This window comes from Podarcis melisellensis (assembly GCF_964234715.1).
Source record: "Podarcis melisellensis genome assembly, chromosome: 5".
NCBI lineage: Eukaryota > Metazoa > Chordata > Lepidosauria > Squamata > Lacertidae > Podarcis > Podarcis melisellensis.
In genome coordinates this window covers 89,848,038-89,869,156 of record NC_138537.1, presented here as the reverse complement: position 1 = coordinate 89,869,156, position 21,119 = coordinate 89,848,038, and the positions used below count along the sequence as shown (strand labels likewise).

General features: G+C 44.8%; 1 protein-coding gene across 1 annotated transcript in view; it reads left to right on the top strand.

Annotated features, from left to right (window-relative positions):
- Nucleotides 1-21,119, top strand: part of WDFY4 (WDFY family member 4) — a 194,022-nt gene that overhangs the window by 61,823 nt on the left and 111,080 nt on the right. The window contains exons 21-34 of the mRNA XM_081911650.1: nt 238-389; nt 2,587-2,698; nt 5,443-5,633; nt 7,989-8,141; nt 8,345-8,418; nt 9,981-10,142; nt 11,570-11,646; nt 12,738-12,837; nt 13,509-13,714; nt 14,208-14,377; nt 15,115-15,240; nt 16,378-16,539; nt 18,348-18,530; nt 20,347-20,467. Of these exons, the coding sequence (XP_081767776.1) occupies nt 238-389; nt 2,587-2,698; nt 5,443-5,633; nt 7,989-8,141; nt 8,345-8,418; nt 9,981-10,142; nt 11,570-11,646; nt 12,738-12,837; nt 13,509-13,714; nt 14,208-14,377; nt 15,115-15,240; nt 16,378-16,539; nt 18,348-18,530; nt 20,347-20,467 (1,989 nt within the window). The remainder of the gene's footprint in view (nt 1-237; nt 390-2,586; nt 2,699-5,442; nt 5,634-7,988; nt 8,142-8,344; nt 8,419-9,980; nt 10,143-11,569; nt 11,647-12,737; nt 12,838-13,508; nt 13,715-14,207; nt 14,378-15,114; nt 15,241-16,377; nt 16,540-18,347; nt 18,531-20,346; nt 20,468-21,119) is intronic.

The following is a 21,119-nucleotide window of genomic DNA, read 5'->3' as shown; positions in this document are numbered from 1 at the left end:
TCCTTGCCTTCCCTGTCCTCCCTTGGGGGGGCGCGCAGTCAGGCAATTGCAAATTTGCTCATGCGTTTTTCTGGTTTTGTGCAAATCTGGTATTGAAAGAGCTATATTGTATATGAATAGGGAAGGATGGGGTGGGATATCCTCTAATACTAATGCTGGAGGGAATTGTTCCTTTCTCACCTAAATGATTGCTTTGCCTCACACTGAGAGTAGGCCATCTCTTTGCGTTGTCCTTAGGTGCAAGCTCTTGTAGCAGTGTACTGACTTCAGCCTTGGTAGCACAGGAGAAGATTTCATTTGGAATCAACGCCATGAACTCATCTTATACCACGATCAAAAATATAAAAGACTTCTATGGCGAGGTGGACGGTCGCCTGATCGCTAAAGAGGTTAGTGCCTTTGGGCCTTTTGCTGAGCAGTGAAATGAGAGATTTATTATTATTATTATTTTACAATTTCACAGAACACAGGAGGCTGTAGGATAATCCACCATGGAAGGGGTGCTTAAAGGGAGAGCACTGTGGCCAAAATGGCACAACTCTTACTCTAAAAATGTAGCCAGTTAGCTTGTTTGAAGGTCCAAGTAAATTGATTCTGCTTTGAACATCTAGCAAATTCAGCCATGGGTCTGTCATTGTTCTGAAAAAAATGACTTTTCTAGAAATCTTTAGGCCTGAGTGTGAAGCGAAAGCAGAAAGTTCCCAAAGTCTGACTTGAAACAGTTTGACCCAAAGTCATGTTTGTTTGCTTGCTTTTTCTTCAGGGAGAAAGCCAGGAGCCTGGGCAGAAAGTTGGGTTAGGGGGCTTCTCTCCTAAAATTCAATTTTCCCCCCAGCATCTGAATCTACTGTTTTTGTAAACACACAGGAAAGCGGGTCATGAACATGCACTAGAGCGTAGTTAGAAAAACATGGTGTGCTGGGGTTGGTCTTGATGACCCCTCCCCCCCATGGTCCCTTCCAACTCTACAACTCTAAGCTACATGGACCAATGTACTTGGATCAAACCTTTGCCATTTACTTTGTCAGATTACTGTTTCATCCAGCCTAGAACTGCCTTTCCCAGTCCTGTTACCCGAGATCTTGTTTAGGTAGACCAAACCTAAAGCTATGCATGCAATGTATGAACAGTATGTGTGTGTGTGAAAAAGTATTTGATCCCCTGCTAAATTTGCCTGTTTGCCCTCTGACGAAGAAATGACCAGTCCATAATTTTAATGGTAGGTTTATTGTAGCTGTGAGAGACAAAATAACAACAGGAAATACCCCCAGAAACCCAGAAGACAATACTCAGAGATTGATGTGCATTATAATGAGTGAAATAAATATTTGATCCCTTTGCAAAAGGTGACTTAGTACTTGGTGGCAAAACCTTTGCTGGCAATTACAGAGGCCAGATATTTCTTGTAGGTGGCCACCAGGTTTGCACACATCTCAGGAGGCATTTTGTCCCACTCCTCTTTGCAGATCCTCTCCATGTCAGTAAGATTTCGAGGCTGATGTGTAGCTGTTGTTATTCTGCCTCTCACAGCTACAATAAACCTACCATTAAAATTATGGACTGGTCATTTCTTTGTTAGAGGGCAAACAGGCAAATTTAGCAGGGGATCAAATACTTCCCCCCCTCACTGTATAGATATATATATTCTTGTAACTGCTGTGAGCTGCTAGACTTGCTCCAAAAGGCATCACATTTGAGCTCTGAGGTCACAACCCCCGAGCCTCTGGGTCTGAGCCTCAGGCATCCTGACTACCACATATGAGACAAGGAGATTGCAATGGCGCATTAGGTCCTAATGCAGCCTGTGTATCACAAATCAAACTCTTCCCCCATTTCACATGACTTACCAGAGGCAGAAGCGGTGACCCGGGAGGCTGAATAAAGTGTGAAGGTTTTGCAAAGGCATTAGACACTGTTGAATGTGCTCTGTTCATGAAGGGAAGCTGAGCGCCACAGGAGCCGAAATCCCACTGAGGCATCTATGCACGCCAATAACATCAGTGCGGTGTTGAAAGCATTTGCCAACCTATGCAAGATCCTAGCAAGGCCTTTAAGCCTAATGGCATCTTTGAAAATAGTCCAGAACGTTTAAGCTATTTCCTTGTAGGACCAGAATGTCAACGGCTCTGAATTTCTACATCGTATGGTGCTCAAGAGGGATGCGGGTGGCACTGTGGGTTAAACCACAGAGCCTAGGACTTGCCGATCAGAAGGTTAGCGGTTCGAATCCCCACGACAGGGTGAGCTCCCGTTGCTCAGTCCCTGCTCCTGCCAACCTAACAGTTCAAAAGCACATCAAAGTGCAAGTAGATAAATAGGTACCGCCCCGGCCTTTCCATGAGCTGCTCTGGTTCACCAGAAGCGGCTTAGTCATGCTGGCCACATGACCCAGAGGCTGTACGCCGGCTCCCTCGGCCAATAAAGCAAGATGAGCGCCACAACCCCAGAGTCGGCCATGACTGGACCTAATGGTCAGGGGTCCCTTTACTTTTTACCTTTATGGTGCTCAATAGGTTTTTTTCCTTTCAAAATTATCATTGCCATTTACCTGCCTTGTGTGACACAACAACTTGCTCTATTTTTCAGCTGGAGCTTTCTTCTCGTGACAGTACAACGCCAGTTTTCATGTCTCAAAATACTGCAGGGAAACTTGTAGGCCCCTTAAGAACTATCGGATCAGTTGCTGTAGGTCTGTACGGTAAGTAGAAATGATGGCCATGAGCACTGAAACATATTACGAAGTATAACCTAACTAACTAACATTAAGAAGTCTGACCAGAAGCAGTGCACAAAGGAGGGCTGTAGGACCGAAGGCCCTTTAAACATCGCCCCAAATCATGTGAAAGCCTTTTTCATTTGGTGGGTGACTACAGTTGGCGTGATGTTTAAACTGCCCAATGGGCGGGGGTCTTTCCCACTGAATTAGCACACAAACATTTCTTGTTTAGTCGTGTCTGACTCTTTGTGACCCCATGGACCAGAGCATGCCAGGCATTCCTGTCTTCCACTGCCTCCCGCAGTTTGGTCAAAAACATTTCTTGGCTGTACCAATTCTGTGGGCAGGACACACAGGATTGGCCGACACCCCAACCACCCCTGAACCAATGGGGACAAGTGACTGGAATTTATTTCTTTAGTGATGAAGCTCTCAGCCACATCATCTCCTAATGTGCAAGCGATATGAAATAACACTTCCCGCTAACTAGAAGAAGAAGAAGAGTTTGGATTTGATATCCCACCTTTCACTCCCCTTCAGGAGTCTCAAAACGGCTAACAATCTCCTTTCCCTTCCTCCCCCACAACAAACACTCTGTGAAGTGAGTGGGGCTGAGAGACTTCAGAGAAGTGTGACTGGCCCAAGGTCACCCAGCAGCTGCATGTGGAAGAGCGGAGATGCGAACCCGGTTCCCCAGATTACGAGTCTATCGCTCTTACCCACTACACCACACGGGCTCTCTAGCTGTCTAGGCAAACTGTGACAGCAGACCCATGCCCCTCATACCCACGCCCACTCTTTGGGGACACCTGCCTGTCCCTGACAGTCGAAAGCTGCAAGTCCTGGTCACCTAACACTTCCCCTTATCACCCTGTGCAGATCACTCAAGAAAAATGGCTTTTTTGTAGCTAGGACAATGTTTCATAGGCTCTTGCAGCATTTGTAATTTCCCAAAGCACTCATAAGCACTCAATAAAACCAATGAACATTTTGATAGAGGGAACTGAGCTGTGCTGTCATAGCACTGGTACTTTTTGCAAAATCTCTCTCTCTCTCCCTCTCCCTCTCCCTCTCCCTCTCCCTCTCCCTCTCCCTCTCTCCCTCCCTCCCTCTCTCTCTCTCTTTCTCTATGGACCTAGTGGTAGACTTAGTTGCGGATGTTCTGCTAGGTTTTACTCGGCGTAGACCTACTGAAATGAATTTGGTCATGTTCATTGATTTCAGTAGACCTAGTTTGAGTAAAACTTAGTTGAATATTTCCCTTCCTCAATTGTTCTACCTTTGGCATTTATTAAAATTTTGTTTTTTTAATAAGCTTTTCTTGGGTAGCAAAAGCACATACAGCCTCTGCTTTCATTTCATAGAGCCATTTTCTACAGATCAGTTACATTTGATGTGAGCCACTAATGTTATGGACAGTACAGTGGTACCTTGGTTTGCAATAGCTTTGGATTACAACCGTTTTGGATTACAACAACGTCAAACCCGGAAGTGCGTGTCCCTTTTTTTGGATTACAATCCATTTTTTTGGGATTACAACCAAATTTTTTTTTGGGGGGGGGGAGGCCCCATTGGTGAAAGAATGCCTTGGGTTACAACCTGTTTTGGTTTACAACCGGACCTCCGGAGCGGATTATGGTTGTAAACCAAGGTACCACTGTATGAGGTTGCAGGAGAAAAAAAGGGGCGTGTGTGTTAAACTTTAATTCTTTTACATAATGTATGTGCAAAGATTTTGTGTTAGTGTCATGTGGGTACGTTCACTTTCTATTCATTTATTAGTTTTTGTTGGCGGTGAGAGAAATTGGGGGCCCCTATAATCTGTTTCCTTCCTGTAACTACATTGCTAGAAAGATGCACAATTATATGTAATAGAGAAACCTGATTCTGCTGTTGGGCTTTCCAATCTCTTTTCTCTCTCCTTGTTGCTTTCTGTGATTTTGATTTTTTTCTGAATGGGACTATAGCGAGTTTGCCTCCTAACTTTATTCTCTTTCTTAATTTTTTTTAATTAAGTTTTCCATTTAACAATCCAATCATATCACATTAGTTAATCTGAATTATACCAATACGTATCATAAAATCCAAATATTTTGCCGAACTTCTAAAATTTTTGTTGGGGGTACCCACGTTTCGAGTTCAGTAAGGATCTAGTCATCTCATATTTCTGCTGCTTTAATGTTCACAAGTCCCATCTTCCAATCTTTTTGTTGTTATCGTTTTTCTTCTTAATAGCCTCTGAGTTGTTTCCACAGGCGAGTTGAAGCAAACTTTATTATGTTTCTGTGTGGACTTTCACGCTGATCCAAAAATCCTATTCGAGCGGCAGGTGCCGTTTTGACAGTTCCAATGAAATAAAGTCTAAGCGCCTGCTCATTAATTTTCCCAGACCAGTTGCTCCATAAATCAGCCTTTCCAGGGGAGTTTTTGCCAAATCAGATGTACAATCCAAACCTGATAACAGAACAGTGGCTCGCCTCCCCCTTTGACTGTAAATCTCGCAACAAAGTCTGTCTCATAATGGCAGATCCCGATTAGTGACTGCGTCACCCAAAAGCCTTTCGTTTCCTTTCCAAATCTTCCTCAAAACAAAGCCTTTAGTTAATATTTTTATTTCCACACTGTTTATTTTCCAATCTCACTTGCTATCAATCATGTGACGGTTCTTCTAGGGGAGGGGTTGTTAAGGTAAATGCCTCCTCACTTTATTCTCGCCTTCCTTACAGGGACCCGGGTTTTCCAGTCCTGCCCAGCAGCTGTCAGTCTGAACTACATAGGAGGCCCTGCGATTATGTTGGGTCTCCTTGCCATGGCCCACGATGACCACACTGTGTATGCTGCCGTCAAAGTCTTGCACTCTGTTCTCTGCAGCAGTGCAATGAGCGAAAATCTAATGAGACAGATTGGTGGGTACCAGGTGAGATGTTAATTCCTTTTCCACAGCAACAGTGGTCTTCCTTATCCCTCACGTGGTGTTTTCCCCACAAAGACTTTTGAAGCCAACTGCCTTGAGATAGATTTCGCCAAACCTCACTCAAAAGATCAACATTCGTAGATTATAATTACAGTGGTACCTTGGGTTACATACCCTTCAGGTTACAGACGCTTCATGTTACAGACTCTGCTAATCCAGAAATAGTACCTCGGGTTAAGAACTTTGCTTCAGGATGAGAACAGAAATCGTGCTCTGGCAGCGTGGCGACAGCGGGAGGCCCCATTAGCTAAAGTGGTGCTTCAGGTTAAGAACAGTTTCAGGTTAAGAACGGACCTCTGGAACGAATTATGTTCTTAACCCGAGGTACCACTGTATATGAACAAATTGATTGAATGCTGTGTTGTAATTGTTTTAAAAAATTGGATTTTCTTATTCTTTTATTTGGAAATCATTTTTATTTGGTTTTACAAATGCAAAGTTATAAGGATCCAAATATATATCCATATACAGAAATTCCTCTGAACCTTGCGACTTCTCCCCACCCCCTCCATGGGGTCCCATTTTGAACATTTACAACTGCATATTCTTCCATACTCTAACTTTTATATCAATCCATCTTGTCCATGGTATTTGTTACACTACAAGCGAAATCAAAATCCTGCCAGTGTTTCCATCTGCTTATAAAGGTAAAGGTAAAGGTACCCCTGCCCGTACGGGCCAGTCTTGACAGACTCTGGGGTTGTGCGCCCATCTCACTTAAGAGGCCAGGGGCCAGCGCTGTCCGGAGACACTTCCGGGTCACATGGCCAGTGTGACATCGCTGCTCTGGCGAGCCAGAGCTGCACACGGAAACGCCGTTTACCTTCCCGCTGGTAAGCGGTCCCTATTTATCTACTTGCACCCGGAGGTGCTTTCGAACTGCTAGGTTGGCAGGCGCTGGGACCGAGCACCGGGAGCGCACCCCGCAGCAGGGATTCGAACCGCCGACCTTTCGATCAGCAAGTCCTAGGCACTGAGGCTTTAACCCACAGCGCCACCTGTGTCCCTTCCATCTGCTTATAGTCATCTCCTAAATAACTGATAAATTTCCCCCATTCTTTTATTAAGTTTTTGTCCTCCTGGTTTCTGATTTTTCCAGTCAGCTTTGCCATTTCGGTGTAGTCTGTCAGCTTGGTTTGCCATTCCTCTCTGGTCTTCTTTCCACCCAGGCAGGTGTTGTTCCATACATAAAAAGTCTTTCCTGCTCCTTTGGAATATCAGCACCTACAATTCCTAATAGATCTTCACTGCACTCTTTCTCTAACAGACAAACGAAAGTAGCGTTCTATAATTGCATGATCCAATTCAGTATTGATGATTTTGAATTTTCAGAATTACTTCCGTTCTTCAGTGGAGGAAGGTACACTTGTGGGGGTGGGGGTGATTTCTTACTCCACCCACTCTCTTCAAAAACCAGGCTGTGCCAGTTAGACAGCTTTGTCCCTTCCTGTGAGAGGTGGCTCCCTCTTTTTCAGCTCTGCCTGCATCATGGTGGTGGGTTTTGAAGAGTGTTTGCTCTTCTGAGTGTTGGCAAAATGGGTTGACAGATTTCTGAGTCCATTCAGTGCAAATATGGAGAAAGTCAAGCCATATTTTATCACAGAAATGGGTGCTCTGGAATACGCATCAACATTTTTAGGTCTGCTTATTTGCATTGATAGAGGACTTACTAAACTTAAGTCATCCTGGATCAATTCTAATTGGATAAAAAGTTGTAGCCAAATAGGGAGACAGGGAGGTGTCTCAACAACCTTGAGCCTTTGTGATTCAGTGGGATTAAAATAAAAGACATAACTGGAGTGTATTAGATATCTGTAGGATGCAATAATGTGGAACCAGCTTTCGCTGGTTCATTTAGTAATGTTTGTGGGGAGAAGTGTCTGCCCTCTGTCATACTTCAGGGGTTCCTCAATGAACAACCCCCTATTTGTCTAGGAGTAGACAAATTTGTCAACTTTAATATTTCTGTTTCCCGTTTTTCCAATCATATGTTTGCCCCGTTTCCACATCAATTTTCAATTTTTAAAAATAAAGTTCTCACAAAAAATTGTTGACATTTTAGTGCACATTGTGGATGTAATTTTTCCTAATATATATGTTTTTGCTATCAGTTCTTCCTAGTGTACTGCATTTTTATATGCATTTTCTCCTAATCTATGCATTTTTGGTCTACATTTTGGGTGGGGGGGGGTTGAGAACTGCATTGCAAAATTCATATATTGTTTCAGGAAGTGTGAATGAGGTAGGTCTGCGTTAAAAACGTGAACCAAACTGAATTCCTCCTCCATCCATACACAGCTCCTGGCGTACCTGCTGAAAAGAAAGATCCATTTGTTAAACAGCAGAATTCTGCAACTCGTCTTTGCCATTGCGGGCATTGAAGAGATCAGCCAGGACGCCCCCACTATCAAGAACTTGGAGGCATTCCAGCATATTGTTTGCTGCTTTGAGGTAAAGATGCCAAATCTCTTTCATACTTTTTTTGGGGGGGCGTCCCCCCTCTATAGAAAGAAATCTCATTCCGTATAAGCCTCATTGAGTGAGGCTGCTGACCTGTGTCCAGGTTGCACCATTTTGGTCAACATGCAAAGTTTACCTAACGAACAGAACACAAGCCACTCAAAGTTCTGAGTGCTGTTCCTTTTGGCTTTCAGCTTTGGTGCCGTGGCCCTGAAAATATGGAGATTTCTCTCTTTGAACACCTAACAGAAATCCTACAAACTTCGAGGTAGGTGGGCTGGTCAGCATGTTCATGGAGCCTGGAATCGGGAGCTAAACACATGCAACACATTTTGTGGGATGAAGGTGCGGCCACAACATTTGTTTGAATTCAGCAATCGCAAACATCCAGTCATGCATATTTCCTCCATTCAGTTTTGCTCAGCTGTTCATGGAGCAAAGGGGGCAGGCCTGAAATTCTCCTTATGCTCAGCTTTTAGAACAGGGACAGACTGCAATCCACCAACTGACCACTGACCAACTCCCAAGGGAGCCCATGCTACTTGCTAGGAATCTTACAAAGAATGCTACGTTACATTGGCTCCCAGTACGTTTCTGAGCACAATTCAAAGTGTTGGTGCTGACCTTTAAAGCCCTAAACGGCCTTGGTCGAGTATATCTGAAGGAGCGTCTCCACCCCCATCATTCTACCCGGACACTGAGGTCCAGCACCGAGGGCCTTCTGGCGGTTCCCTCATTACGAGAAGCAAAGCTACAGGGAACCAGGCAGAGGGCCTTCTCGGTAGTGGCGCCCTACCTGTGGAACGCCCTCCCACCAGATGTCAAAGAGAACAACAACCACCAGACTTTTAGAAGACATCTGAAGGCAGCCCTTTTTAGGGAAGCTTTTAATGTTTGATGTATTACAGTATTTTTATTATTATTATTTTTTTTTGGAAGCCACCCAGAGTGGCTGGGGTATAAATAAATTATTATTATTATTATTATATTATTATTAAATGAAATTCAAACAGTTTTTAGTTTGAAAGAAAAGCAGCTGGGTGAGGTCCCAGTGTGAAACATGGTCCCATGCTGGTTTCTCACTAGAAATTACTCTCCAATTGTTGCTATTTGTCCCCAAAAGTGCTGTTTACTTCCAAGGATACAGTCAAAGGCAAATAGCAGGTGGGGACGCTGATCTTATTTTGTTCATGAATAGAGATAAAGGAGTCATGTGGCTATTGTTACTTCAGAACATAACCAGAAGCTTAAGAGTCCTTTTTTTAAATGCATGTTTACTATAATTTGTAGCTTGACACTTAAACAGACCCCGTGGGATATGTTCTTAAGGGCATATTCAGGAACATTTAACAGATATCAGGTATGCCTTACAACTGCCAAGAAATCTCAAGCACGCACTCTTCTTTTGTAATTTTAAAACATATTGGAGACCTGTGAATTCTATTTCCTTCTCATTAAAAGGTCTTCCAGGATCCTGATAATGTTTTCTACTGACTTTTCTAAGAAAAGCATTTATTTCCACCCACGTACAGCTCCAGAAATCAATACTTTTGTTTGATTTGAACTCTCTAAGTCAGGGCAAATATCAAAGAAGAGTTATGGGCGTGAGGGGAGGAGGTAAAGAGCAAGAGGTGAAACTATGACAACAATTTATCCCCCTGGCTGACACTGAAAACTATTTGATTTCTCCGTCAGTCTTTTGACGGGTTGCCAAGGCAACATCAGAAGTCAAAGGTCCAGAAGTAGAGCAATTGTATAGGAGAAATGCAGATTTGGTTGTTTTCATCATCTTCCAAGAAAGGTTGCTAGTGATCCTTTTGTCTGTTACAGAAAAGGAAGCTGGGATGTGCAACTTGCTCACAGGGTGCAGATGGTACCCAGGCTTTTTATTCTCTTCAGTGACCCTGAGATTACACGCTCTCGCATCGGCAGGATCTGTACCGTACTGTCGCATCTGCTGCGCAGCCATTTCAGCATCAAAGATATTGATTGGTATTATCATTCATCTTTCCCAAAGTGTGTTGGGGCAGGAAGCAACCATAGGCATAGCTGTCAACTTACAGATTCGAAAATAAGGGACCAGCAGCCTTGAAAATAAGGGACCAGCAGCCAAAATAAGGGACCTGCAGCCTCACCTATTCCAGGCACTCCAGTCTTCCTGTCCTCCTGCAGTCTAGTCAAACTCATGCTGGTAGCTCTGAGAACACTGTGCAACCAACTTTGTAACCAGAGGTTCAACTGAATAGACTCTGAATCACATGCACCACAAGGCCCATGCAGCCTCAACTTAAGATGGCTCCCCGGCCTGGCTTTGCACTGCAAAGTTTGTAGCAGCACATGCAACAAAATGGCGTCCAGCATTCAAAACCCCCCTCAGCTTGCATTAACTAGCCACACACAAGGCATGCAAGCTCCACCCCCCCAGTCGTTCTTAGACTTCTTATTGGGTGAGCAACACAGCCAAGCAACACGGTTGGAGCCTCCCTACTCCTTGGCCAGCAGGGAGGGAAGGAGAGGAGCTGCTTCCTTTGAAATTTAAGGGACCTCATTTAAGGGACATTTAAGGGACATCCATCAATAAGGGACAGCAGTGGGACATGTCACTGGAAAAAGGGACTGTCCCTTCAAATAAGGGACACTTGACAGCTATGACCATAGGAAGTAGAACCGAGACAAACACATCACCCTAAACTTTGCACCCCCCCCCTTTCAGGTCTTTTACCAGTTTTTTTTTTGTTTTTTTTGAGGGATGGGTTATGAACGCTTCTCCAGTTCACCCATTGTGCTGAGAGGAGCCGATCAATACCTCCATCTTCCTAGTGACTTGCAATACAGCAAGGAAAGACAGAGAGCATCTTCACCCAACTTCCTAGGGAAAAGTTTTGTGATTTTTCAGAAACTAAGAAACACAAATTAATTAGGAATTAAATTGGGTGTCATATTAAAGAAATTCTGTGGTGAACAACTGAAATATACTCGGAGTCGAGAGTGGATTTCATGCTCTTCATTCAGCTCATAGTGGTGAGGAGGAATGAATGTCCCCCCAAAGTATCTGCTTTATATACATTATTTACACAATGGGCTGCACGTGATTGGCTAATTCTGAAATTCTCCTGTAGGCCAATCAGGTTGTGGATTCATTTCCATCTGGAGTTGGATTGGGTGGCTCCTGCAGGCCAATCATACTGCTGCATTGTTCTAGGACCAATCAGACTGCTGCATTTTGGATCCTATTGTTCTAGGACCAATTAGACTGCTTCATTTTGGATCCTATTCAACTCAGTACATAACAACAACTTATCACATTGTTTAGCCAATTAGAACAGTGTTCTGAGCTCACACTAAGAAAGATGCTAAGTGTTGTCGTGCAGAACTGGTAACGCTACTGACAATTGACTGTTTCCCCCTTTTTTTGAAAGGATTGGCTTGTTCTTGGTTTACACTTTATACCCTTCCTCTGTGGATGAAAGCCATACCTGCCCGGACTATGATGATGGTAAGGACTGCCGAAATTGGGAAATTTTGGAGCATGATCCATGAAGAAATAAAGAAAATATTAAGAATATCATATAGTAAAAGGCCAGAGGCATTCCTTTTAGGAATTTTAAATGACGGTATTCCAAAAGACAAAACCAATTTTTTCCTATACGCAACGTCTACAGCAAGAATCCTGGTGGCTACGTACTGGAAAGGGAATCAGTTACCCACTAGGGGAGAGTGGCTATGTAAGCTCTCCGAATACTTAGAATTAGCCAAATTGACAGATGTAATATGACAAAAACCAAAAAGTGAAGTAAAAAAAAGAATGGGAGTGCATAAATGAATACCTCAAAAGTCAAGCTTCGAGGGCAGAAATCTGGCTGAGTCTGGAAGAACCTTGTGAAGTGAAAGGATATGACAGAAGGATTTATATCTAGATGTTAGGATAGAGATGATAAAGAAAACAGGAAACAGGAAGACACAATGAGAGATAAAGGAGGTGGTGTGGGATTGGTGGAAGTCAATGTCTTGTTGTTGTTGTTTTAGTGTTTATAGTATTAACTTGTAAGATATGGATTTTGTTGTTTGTTTGTTTTTAGTTTTCGAATGTTGATTTTTGTGTGTTGTGTATTGTTATTTTTTGATATCTTTTGTGTTGTTGTTGTTGTGTGGAACATACTAAAAAAATTCATTTTTTAAAAAAAGAAGATGGAAAGGACTGGCACTGTGTTGAATATTCAAGAGGTACCATTTACGAAAATAAATAGTGAACAGCCCTGGTGATTTCCACAGCTGCAGTGATGCAGCTTGGCTGTTGCCAAGGCTACTACAGCAGGGATGAGTGGACTGGATGAGTGTGTTAGATTCACACTAGGGGCGCAGAAGGGATGGAAAGGCTGACTGCATCTGGAGAGCACCATGTTGGCTATTGCTGCCTTAGAGTGTGGCTCTTTTAGAAATAAAACAATTCTCATATTCAATTTTAGTTCTCGGCTGTTGCAAACCTTTACGAACTAATTCGCTTTCGCCTCACCGGGGGGACAAATAAGATTAAACCAGGTTGTTCGGAACTTCATGCACATCTGTTTTCTGTCTTCTGATTTTTAGGCTTAGGCCAAACATCTGGAAAAATGATTTGGCTACGAAACCAGCTGCTGAGAATGCTGCTAGATGTGATGCGTTCCGATCAACTTTATTTTTCCTCTGAGTAAGTAGGATTATGGGGCAGAGGAAGGTGAGAGGTGGGGCAGGGCACCAGATGTTGGTGTCACACGGGGTGCTACTAAAATTCGAGATGCCAAGGTCCGTCACTGGTCCTGACGGAATGAATGTAATAGTGTGGTATTGAATTTCACCCTGTGGAGTGCCAGAGAGCTTTGTGAAGGTTGTAACTATGCTGAATTTCCAGTGCCCGGCTGAATTACCCATGTAGTGCCATGGGCACAGGGCCCTTTACAAGAATCAAACATTACCAATTGTGTCTCTAAGGTAAGGTAAAGGGACCCCTGACCTTTAGGTCCAGTCGTGACCGACTCTGGGGTTGCGACGCTCATCTTGCTTTATTGGCCGAGGGAGCTTCCAGGTCATGTGGCCAGCATGACTAAGCTGCTTCTGGCGAACCAGAGCAGTGCACGGAAACGCCGTTTACTTTCCCGCTGGAGCGGTACCTATTTATCTACTTGCACTTTGATGTTCTTTTGAACTGCTAGGTTGGCAGGAGCTGGGACCGAGCAACGGGAGCTCACCCCATTGTGGGGATTCGAACTGCCGACCTTCTGATCGGCAAGTCCTAGGCTCTGTGGTTTAATCCACAGCGCCACCCGCGTCCCGTATTGTGTCTCTAGGTGGCGTCTTTTAACCAGGTTGTTCTCCACACAGGATCCAAGAAGAGGTGTTCCAGACTCTGGGACCCGACTGGTTCATGATGTTCACACAAAGCCACGTGCACCCAAGCACAGTTGTGCTGGCTGTGAAGTTTCTACTCCATTTTCTCCACAATCGGACACTCCTGCATAAATTTAAAGAGGGGATGATGGCTGGCCTCTGGCTTGAGAACAGCTCGGCGGGGCTGAATATTTTGATGGGTAGGTCCTAAGTATACTTGTTCTTGTTACATCAAGCCTGATCAATGTTCTGCCATTTCTGAGTCGTTTGTTGTTGTTGTTGTTTAGTCATTTAGTCATGTCCGACTCTTTGTGACCCCATGGACCAGAGCACGCCAGGCACTCCTGTCTTCCACTGCCTCCCGCATATAGGTCAAACTCATGCTGGTAGCTTTGAGACACTGTCCAACCATCTCGTCCTCTGTCATCCCCTTCTCCTTGTGCCCTCCATCTTTCCCAACATCAGGGTCTTTCCCAGGGAGTCTTCTCTTCTCATGAGGTGGCCAAAATATTGGAGCCTCAGCTTCAGGATCTGTCCTTCCAGTGAGCACTCAGGGCTGATTTCCTTAAGAATGGATAGGTCTGATCTTCTTGCTGTCCATGGGACTCTCAAGAGTCTCCTCCAGCACCATAATTCAAAATCTGAGTGGTTTAGGAGAGTGTTATTTTTTGTTGTTGTTGTTGTTTGATTTAGATAATTTAAAGAGTTGCCCCCATACCTCTGAGTGCAACCCATACCTGCTGCCTGGATTTGCAGAGCTCAAAACCTTCCTGAGCAAGTTTGTTCATGTCCCTGAGATCTACTTCCTTCTGTCGGGACTGTTTTTGGCCACCCCAGTGTTTGAGCCACCAGATGAAACCAAGGTAGGTTCTTGAAAAGTAACATTTCTCCATAACAGATGAAAAACGGACCTGGTTGATAATTATGCCATAATGTTGATCTCACTAATTTCAGGACATCAGTCAATGCTCTGTGTGCTGGCAATATTCTGCACAAAAGCAATTTTGTGGTTCTACGTATGGTTGCATCAAGATTATTTTGGTGCAATGTGCATAAGTCTAGCCCTTCTCAGTAAAATACTACACAGAGAAGGCTCTTAATAAAGCCAATCATGGGTGGTTTTTTGCAGTAATTAATGTGCAGTGTGGAAATGCAGAGAGGGAGAGAAGACATGAATAAATCGGAGGAATTGACAGCCATGACCAAGCGAGCGAAGCACAGTGTTTGTGCTTAACAGACTGCTCTACTCCAAGCAGTCCTAGGGTGGATTTCAAAAATGTCACAATTAAAGTACAATTTACATAAAAATAATAGAACCAAGCAACCAATAACAGCAGCAAAACAGCAGAACCCAGCAATGCAATTTCAGAAAACTTGAAGATGAATGCTGGTTTCGATTTGGAAGCACGACGAGGCAATTTGAAACTCCAGAATGTAATGTGAATTTTGGAAGAATCCCTATTCTAAAATCTGAGACTTCCTCCATGCTCACTACCCCGTTTGTCAAACTTAGCAGTTTGGTGGAGGAATATGTAGCTGTTGTGTTTAGACACGGGAGCAAGTCCTCCTCCTGTAGATTCACAGTAAACCCTTCTTTCAGGCAGATTTGGACTCGATGTTACAATGGCTGCTGTACAACCACTGTAAAGATGCTGTAGCCAGAGTTGGGTTGTGCCCGGAGGGAGCGGTTCTGCTGCTCGAGATGGTGAAGTCCATAGTGAAACAGGTGAGCGCTGTACTGGGAATGTTGCAGGCTAGAATTTGGATAGGCTGGAGGGATGCTTGAGGGCGAAACACCCATGCTGCAGTGGGAAGGGGAAGACTACCAAATTGTTGGCACTCGGAAGTCAGGCAAAGTGAAGTTACCTTTGAAGGTGACCCAGAAACTACAATTAATCCAGAATGTGGCAGCTAGACTTGTGACTGGCTGTGGCCACCGAGACCATATTACACCGGTCCTGAAAGACCTACATTGGCTCCCAGGATGTTTCCAAGCACAATTCAAGTGTTGGTGCTGACCTTTAAAGCCCTAAACAGCCTCAGCCCAGTATACCTGAAGGAGCGTCTCCACCCCCATTGTTCTGCCCAGACACTGAGGTCCAGCGCCGAAGGCCTTCTGGCGGTTCCCTCTCTGCAAGAAGTGAGGTTACAGTTGATGTTTTATTGTGTTTTTAATATTCTTTGGAAGTCGCCCAGAAGTATCTGTATCTTGGCCAGAGGGCCAGGTCAAAAAGCGTCCAACCCTCCATTGATCACTTTGACTGTCAATCATGTGATGTGACTTTGCAAAAATGACCCTGGAGGGCAGATGTTTGATGTTTTGCTGTGCTTGAGGTTTTAATTTGTTGGAAGCTGCCCAGAGTGGCTTGGACAACCCATTCAGATTGGTGGCATGTTAATATTAATAATAATTAATAATAAGGCCTGCAGCAGAGAGTTCTCATGCTGGGTTAAAGGCTTCTTGAATTGGTATGTTAATAGAGAAATCCTGTGTTTGTATCCAAGGGACGCGGGTGGTGCTGTGGGTTAAACCACAGAGCCTAGGACTTTCTGATCAGAAGGTTGGCGGTTCGAATCCCCACAACAGGGTGAGCTCCCGTTGCTCAGTCCCTGCTCCTGCCAACCTAGCAGTTCGAAAGCACGTGAAAGTGCAAATAGATAAATAGGTACTACTACGGCGGGAAGGTAAATGGCATTTCCGTGCGCTGCTCTGGTTCGCCAGAAGCGGCTTAGTCATGCTGGCCACATGACCCGGAAGCTGTACGCCGGCTCCCTTGGCCAATAAAGTGAGAGGAGCGCTGCAGCGCCAGAGTCAGCCACGACTGGACCTAATGGTCAGGGGTCCCTTTATGTTTGTATCCAGACTCCAGCAGGTACAGAGGATACCTGGGAGATCACTTACCCAGGGCACATCATGCAGTTCATCTACCTCGTATATCACAAATACTCCGAGGATCCTCTTTGGTACAACTCTGACTTCCTCCAAGCTTTGGCCCTGGTCATCTTTCCCTCTGCAGTATCTCAGGTATGAACAGCCAATTGTTTCATGGGCTTATTATGTTGATTCTGTCCCTCAGAAGACAGCGAAGTAGCAGCTGTTGACATGAGCAATAATTACGTATCTGTGCCCTTAAGTGCAGGATTCTTTTGTTTGCTGAACATATGGCCAGAGTGAGGGTCAAGATCCTAGCATGGGTCCCCTCTATTAGGATCCAAGTCTGGATCATGCCCTTCCCATCGAAAACCACCTCTGTGTCTTTTTCTATTAGAAACTGATGACACTTTTCTTCTGATAGGACTTTAACGTATAACAATTTTTCATTTCTGCTGCTTCTAGTTTTTAATGTATACAGTGCTTATAAATAATAAATAATATTTTTTTATTTATACCCCGCTCTTCCCGGTTCAGACAACCGGGCTCAGGGCAGCTAACAACAAATTTAAAACACTTAATTGTAGAAGCAGCATAAAATACAGTATAAAAACATGAATAACAATAAAATTCAAAGTTCAGAAATCAATTTGGGGGAAATCCATCTAATAAGCATTAGATAGTCACCAGGGCTAGCTGGCTGAATCAGTCCTACTTAGCCTCAGATCTGCTAAAATATTAAATAAAAGGATCCAATTTTTAAAATTATGATATTGCATTGTACTGACTATTATTATTACAGTGGTAACTCAGGTTAAGTACTTAATTTGTTCTGGAGGTCCGTTCTTAACCTGAAACTGTTCTTAACCTGAAGCACCAGTTTAGCTAAAGGGGCCTCCTGCTGCTGCTGCGCCGCCGGAGCCCAATTTCTGTTCTTATCCTGAAGCAAAGGTCTTAACCTGAAGCACTATTTCTGGGTTAGCGGAGTCTGTAACCTGAAGTGTATGTAACCTGAAGCGTATGTAACCTGAGGTACCACTGTATTATTATTATTATTATTATTATTATTATTATTATTATTATTATCATTATGCAGATTATTCTGAAGAAGTGTGCATGCACACGAAAGCTCATACCAAGAACTAACTTAGTTGGTCTTTAAGGTGCTACTGGAAGGATTTTTTTTGTTTGTTTTCACTATGGCAGACCAACACGGCTACCTATCTGTAACTGGAACTATGCAGATTATTATTATTATCAGTATGCAGATGATACCCAGCTCTACCTCTCTTTTAAATCAGAACCAGTGAGGGCAGTGAAGGTCCTGTGTGAGTGTCTGGAGGCGGCTGGAGGATGGATGGCGGCTAACAGATTGAGGTTGAATCCTGACAAGACAGAAGTACTGTTTCTGGGGGACAGGAGGCGGGCAAGTGTGGAGGATTCCCTGGTCCTGAATGGGGTAACTGTGCCCCTGAAGGACCAGGTGCGCAGCCTGGGAGTCATTTTGGACTCACAGCTGTCCATGGAGGCACAGGTCAAATCTGTGTCCAGGGCAGCTGTTTACCAGCTCCATCTGGTACGTAGGCTGAGACCCTATCTGCCTGCGGACTGTCTCGCCAGAGTGGTGCATGCTCTGGTTATCTCCCGCTTGGACTACTGCAATGCACTCTACGTGGGGCTACCTTTGAAGGTGACTCGGAAATTACAACTAATCCAGAATGCGGCAGCTAGACTGGTGACTGTATTTTTGGTTTTTATGAAAGCCACCCAGAGTGGCTGGGGAGGCCCAGCCAGATGGGCGGGGTATAAATAATAAATTATTATTATTATTATCATCATCATTATTATTATCTTCTGCACCACTCTTTTCTATGAGGAGCCAAGAATGAATGAATGCCGCTATCCAGTCCAAAATACTGTTTGAAGAATGTCACTCCCTGATTCTTTTTCTTTTTCTTCAGAGTAACATTTCACCTTCCAACAGCCTGGCGACTGACTCTGACAGTAAGAAAAACGATGCCTTTTCCGCTTCCCTGCACCCTGCTAGGAAACAAGTTTGGGATTTCATCCGCCTCCTCCTGATGGAAAAAATGCTCGTTTTCTCCGCTGAGAGACGGTGGCACCCCTTGGAGTTACTTCTTGAGGTCGGATCCATATGACAAAAATAGCACCCATCCTTTGATGCTGTGTTCTTCATAGGATGACAAGGGGTTAAAGGGGAGGAGCCCATGGGATGCTAATAATATTTGTGTGGCGATTCCCACCCCCTACCCCCAGTTGGAATAAATAAAGACACTGGACACCAGAATTTAGGTTAATGGGCATAAAATGGCCACAACTTTATTGGTTACAGGTAAGAGCGGTATTGGCTTTAGGCATTGGTCCTATCAGACTATCCGGCATAGAACCGGAAAGGGTTAACACCAACAGGGGGAGCCCCTGAGATGCACATCCCTAGGCGCTCCCCGAGGGGTCACCACTATGATCTCCATAGGTTTCGGACGAGGCGACGCCCCCTGGAGTCCTTTATCGGACTACCCCTAAGCATTTTGGGGAGGTGATGGCGCTCCTCCCCCCCGACTCATCTGCATAACAATACCCCTACCAATGCCTAACTGCCAAAACCAAAGGCGTTGTGACGTTTTGCTACGAGGTAGGCAAAAAAACCAAATGGCTTCCAAAATAATGCCAATTAGCCAGGTGGAAAAACTCCTACCAGGCCCCTTGCGGCTACCAACCAAGGTCCATAGCAAAGTCCAAGTGCAAACCTAGAGGGTGGGTGGGTGGGAAACTGCAGTGGGCTGAGGGAAAGAAAGGGGTGATCCCGGGCTGCCCCAACCTTAAATGACCCGCTTAGCCGATTGGCTGGCTCAGGGAATGACGCAGCCCAAGGATTTCCAAGTTGCATGGGTCCGCAGCCAGCCCCACACGGATGGAGGGGGGCGTGAGCCCGCAACCCCCCCTCCTTATGTCGGGAGTGGCTCAATCGTCATCATTTTATTATTTGTACCCTGCCCATCTGACTGGGTTGCCCATAATGCTTCCAGCATTATGAAAACACAATAAAACATCAAACATTAAAAACTTCCCCAAACAGGGCTGTCTTCAGATGTCTTCTGAAAGTCATATAGTTGTTTATTTTCTCGATATCTGGTGAGAGGGCATTCCACAGGGCGGACGCCACCACCGAGAAGGCCCTCTGCCTGGTTCCCTGTAACCTGGCTTCTCGCAGTGAGGGAACCGCCAAAAGCTCCTCAGAGCTAGATCTTAGTGTCCGGGTTGAAGTGTAGATTAGCCAACGGTCTGAAGTGTTCCTGTCTGATGGTCAAGTGGGGCAGGTCCCTGTCAGTAGCAGTATTACTTTAAAATAACAACAACAATAATAATTATACACTGCCCATCTGGCTGGGTCTCCCCAGTCACTCTGAGTGGCTCCCAAAAGAATATTAAAAACTCAATAAAACATCAAGCATTAATAACTTCCCTAAACAGGGCTGCCTTCAGATGTCTTCTAAAAGTCAGATAGTTGTTTATTTCCTTGACATCTGACGGGAGGGCGTTCCACAGGGCGGGTGCCACCACCGAGAAGGCCCTCTACCTGGTTCCCTGTAACCTCACTTCTCGCAGCGAGGGAACCGCCAGAAGGCCCTCAGAGCTAGACCTCAGTGTCTGGGCTGTACAATGGGGGTGGAGACGCTCCTTCAGGTATACTGGGCTCCTAACCAGCAGAGCCTTGAGGTGCAGTAGACAGGAAAAGGGGTGCTTTGATCTCCCCTGCTGCCCCCCGCTCTTTTCACATGAACTGGGGCTCCATACACAAGTGTGCAATGTAAAGTTTGCCGAATGGGCTTGAAGATTCATCGTTAAAAGTTCTTTGGAGACTCTTGGCTGAGAACAGGTTTTCTCTGTAGGATCTGCCTTACTGCAGACTCTGATGATTGCTATGTTATTGCTGTGCAGGCTTCTGAGGAGAACGCCACCGCTGAGCAGAAGAAGTGCTTCCAGACAGAGCTATTACTTTCCATCATAGATATCTTCTACATAATTGGCCAAGAGGATGGGGAGTCATCAAACGTACAAGGTAAGTGCCACAAGTAGCTAGGTCTACTCCATATATGGGGAGAAAGAAGGTAGGAAGGCTATGGTTGAAAGACCTACATTGGCTCCCAGTACGTTTCCGAGCATAATTCAAAGTGTTGGTGCTGACCTTAAAAGCCCTAAACGGCCTTGGTCCAGTGTATCTGAAGGAGCGTCTCCACCCCCATTGTTCTACCCGGACGCTGAGGTCCAGCACCGAGGGCCTTCTGGCCGTTCCCTCACTGCAAGAAACCAAGTTACAGGGAACCAGGCAGAGGGCCTTCTCGGTGGTGGCGCCCTCCCTGTGGAACGCCCTCCCACCAGATGTCAAACAACTACCTGTCTTTTAGAAGACATCTGAAGGCAGCCCTGTTTAGGGAAGCTTTTAATGTTTGATGTATTATAGTATTTTAATACTTTTTTGGAAGCCACCTAGAGTGGCTGGGGAGGCCTAGCCAGATGGGCGGGGTATAAATAATAAAATTATTATTATTATTATTAGTCACTGGTCAACATCTAGTGGACCAGACCAACTGGTGGTGCTAGGAGTCTTCCAGAACTCAGTGGACTTAGGACTCAGCTACATTAGTAAAATAAAATTTTTAAAAAGCGTTTTAAATGCATTATAACACTGGGACACCAGATGGCACTGTTGA